Source organism: Pelodiscus sinensis, chromosome 30, assembly GCF_052426305.1.
Source record: "Pelodiscus sinensis isolate ZL-2025 chromosome 30, ASM5242630v1, whole genome shotgun sequence".
NCBI classification, from domain to species: Eukaryota; Metazoa; Chordata; order Testudines; family Trionychidae; genus Pelodiscus; species Pelodiscus sinensis.
Genome location: NC_143081.1, coordinates 4,346,066 through 4,348,111, shown reverse-complemented (window position 1 = coordinate 4,348,111; position 2,046 = coordinate 4,346,066). Strand labels below are relative to the sequence as shown.

General features: G+C 47.2%; 1 protein-coding gene across 1 annotated transcript; it reads left to right on the top strand.

The window, feature by feature from the left end:
* Positions 1-481: 481 nt before the first annotated feature.
* On the top strand, positions 482-1,484 carry LOC102453982 (olfactory receptor 10A4-like). The gene has a single exon (XM_006121786.3). It carries the CDS (start codon positions 496-498, stop codon positions 1,462-1,464), a length of 969 nt encoding a protein of 322 aa, XP_006121848.3. The 5' UTR covers positions 482-495; the 3' UTR covers positions 1,465-1,484.
* Positions 1,485-2,046: the final 562 nt, after the last annotated feature.

The window sequence follows — 2,046 nt, the reverse complement described above, 5'->3', positions numbered from 1 at the left end:
TATACCTCATTTTACGAGGCAAAACACCTTCTGTCGACAGAGTTCTGTCGACAGAAGGTGTTATTGCCTGTAATGTTGCGTCCAGACTACGGAGTTCTGTCGACAAAGCGGCTTGCTTTGTCGACAGAACTCCATGTGTCTGGACGCAAATTGTCGACGGAAGTTTTGTCGACAGTATCTGTCGACAAAACTTCCGTCGACAAAACGCGGTAGTCTAGACGTACCCGAAGAAAGAAAGAAAGAAAGAAAGAAAGAAAGAAAGAAAGAAAGAAAGAAAGGTCCCTTTTTGAATTTTCATGGAGACTGAAAGAAATTGTGACACCAGCAGCTGCTGCCTGATGAGGATTGGGGCTGGTTACATATTTATACACAGAACTGCAGCCGGTTTTAATCTCAAGCATCTGCGATGGGAAGGACCCCAATCCACATGGTGTGATTCTCACCCACTTGTTTCGTTTCGTTCCGACACAGTGTTGGTCTTTCTCACCCCTACAGATGACCAATTCTGAGAGCCAGGCTGGAGAGAACCGGACCCTCTCTGTTGTCTTCATCCTGGTGGGGTTTTCCTACCTTGGCGAGCTGCAAATCCTTCTGTTTCTGGTGTTTCTTCTCACCTACTTGCTCGCCCTGATGGGGAACCTGCTCATTATCTTGCTGATAAAGCTCAACCCCTCCCTCCACACCCCCATGTATTTCTTCCTGGTGAACCTGTCTGTCTCGGAAATCTGCTGCACCACCAGTGTGATCCCTCAGCTGCTGATTCACCTCCTGGTGGAGGAAAAGACCATCTCCTTCGCGGGCTGCGCAGCCCAGATAAACATCTTCATACTTGCAGGCCTCACGGAATGCTGCCTCCTCGCGGCCATGGCCTACGACCGCTACGTGGCCATATGCCACCCGTTGCACTACACCACCATCATGAGTGGTCAGGTGTGTGCCAGGCTCATGGGGGCTTCGTGGCTCATCGGCATCTCGGTGTCCGTAGCTCAGACCGCACGGGCCTTCAGCCTGCCCTTGTGTGGATCCCATCGCATCCACCATTATTTCTGCTACCCCGAACCAGTTGAGAAGATGCTCTGCACTGACTCATGGAAGAACGTGATTGTGAGCTTGGCCGTGCTGGTGCTGTTTGTTTTGGGCCCTTTTTTACTGATAGTTCTGTCCTACGTCCGCATCATCTCCACCATCCTCAAGCTGCCGTCAGTGGCGGGAAGGAGTAAAGCCTTCTCCACCTGCTCCTCCCACCTCACGGTGGTGACTTTGTACTATGGAACAGCCATTCTGAGTTACCTGAAACCCACGTCAAACACCACCCTCGAGAGCGATCAGCTGATATCCCTCATGTACACCGTTGTGATCCCTGTGTTGAACCCCGTAATTTACACTCTGAGGAACAAAGAAGTGAAGGGAGCTTTTCGAAACACAGTCGGGAAGGTCATCCTTTCACGCAACCGGAGATACTAGAGACTGAAAAGTACAATGAATTGGAACAGTGGGAAAGCGGAGGATTGATTAATATTTGTTTGACGTTTACCCTCATTATTTTAACTGGGGCTTCACCATTGGCAAATTGATTACCTATTGTAAACCTGTAAGAAAAATGGGAAGAGAAACATTTGTTACAAAATAAAATCAAAATAGAAAGGAAATTTCCGTTAGAAATCTATCACTCTCTGGGTAGATTCTTTGAAAAATCAAAGGAGCCTATTTGGTCAAAGAACCATCTTGATTTTATACCGTTAGAGCCCTGCAGAGATACAATATTTGTATCTGCCTCCGTATCCTCAGTAATGAACCATGGAGATCCATGTCCACATGCGTGGATGGTAGAGAGGCACAGATGCGAAAGGGAGATTGGTGGATTTCCAGGGCTCTGGTCGATCTTCAAGTTTTGAAATGTCAAAAGAAAAAATATCTCCAAAGGAGAAATGTTTGACAAAACTTTCACCTCTTTTTCAGGAGCAAATTTAGCCATTTTCACCAGAATTCTCATATTGGAAACATTCCAAGATCCTCTACTCAAATGTCCATTTGGGCTTCTCCCTT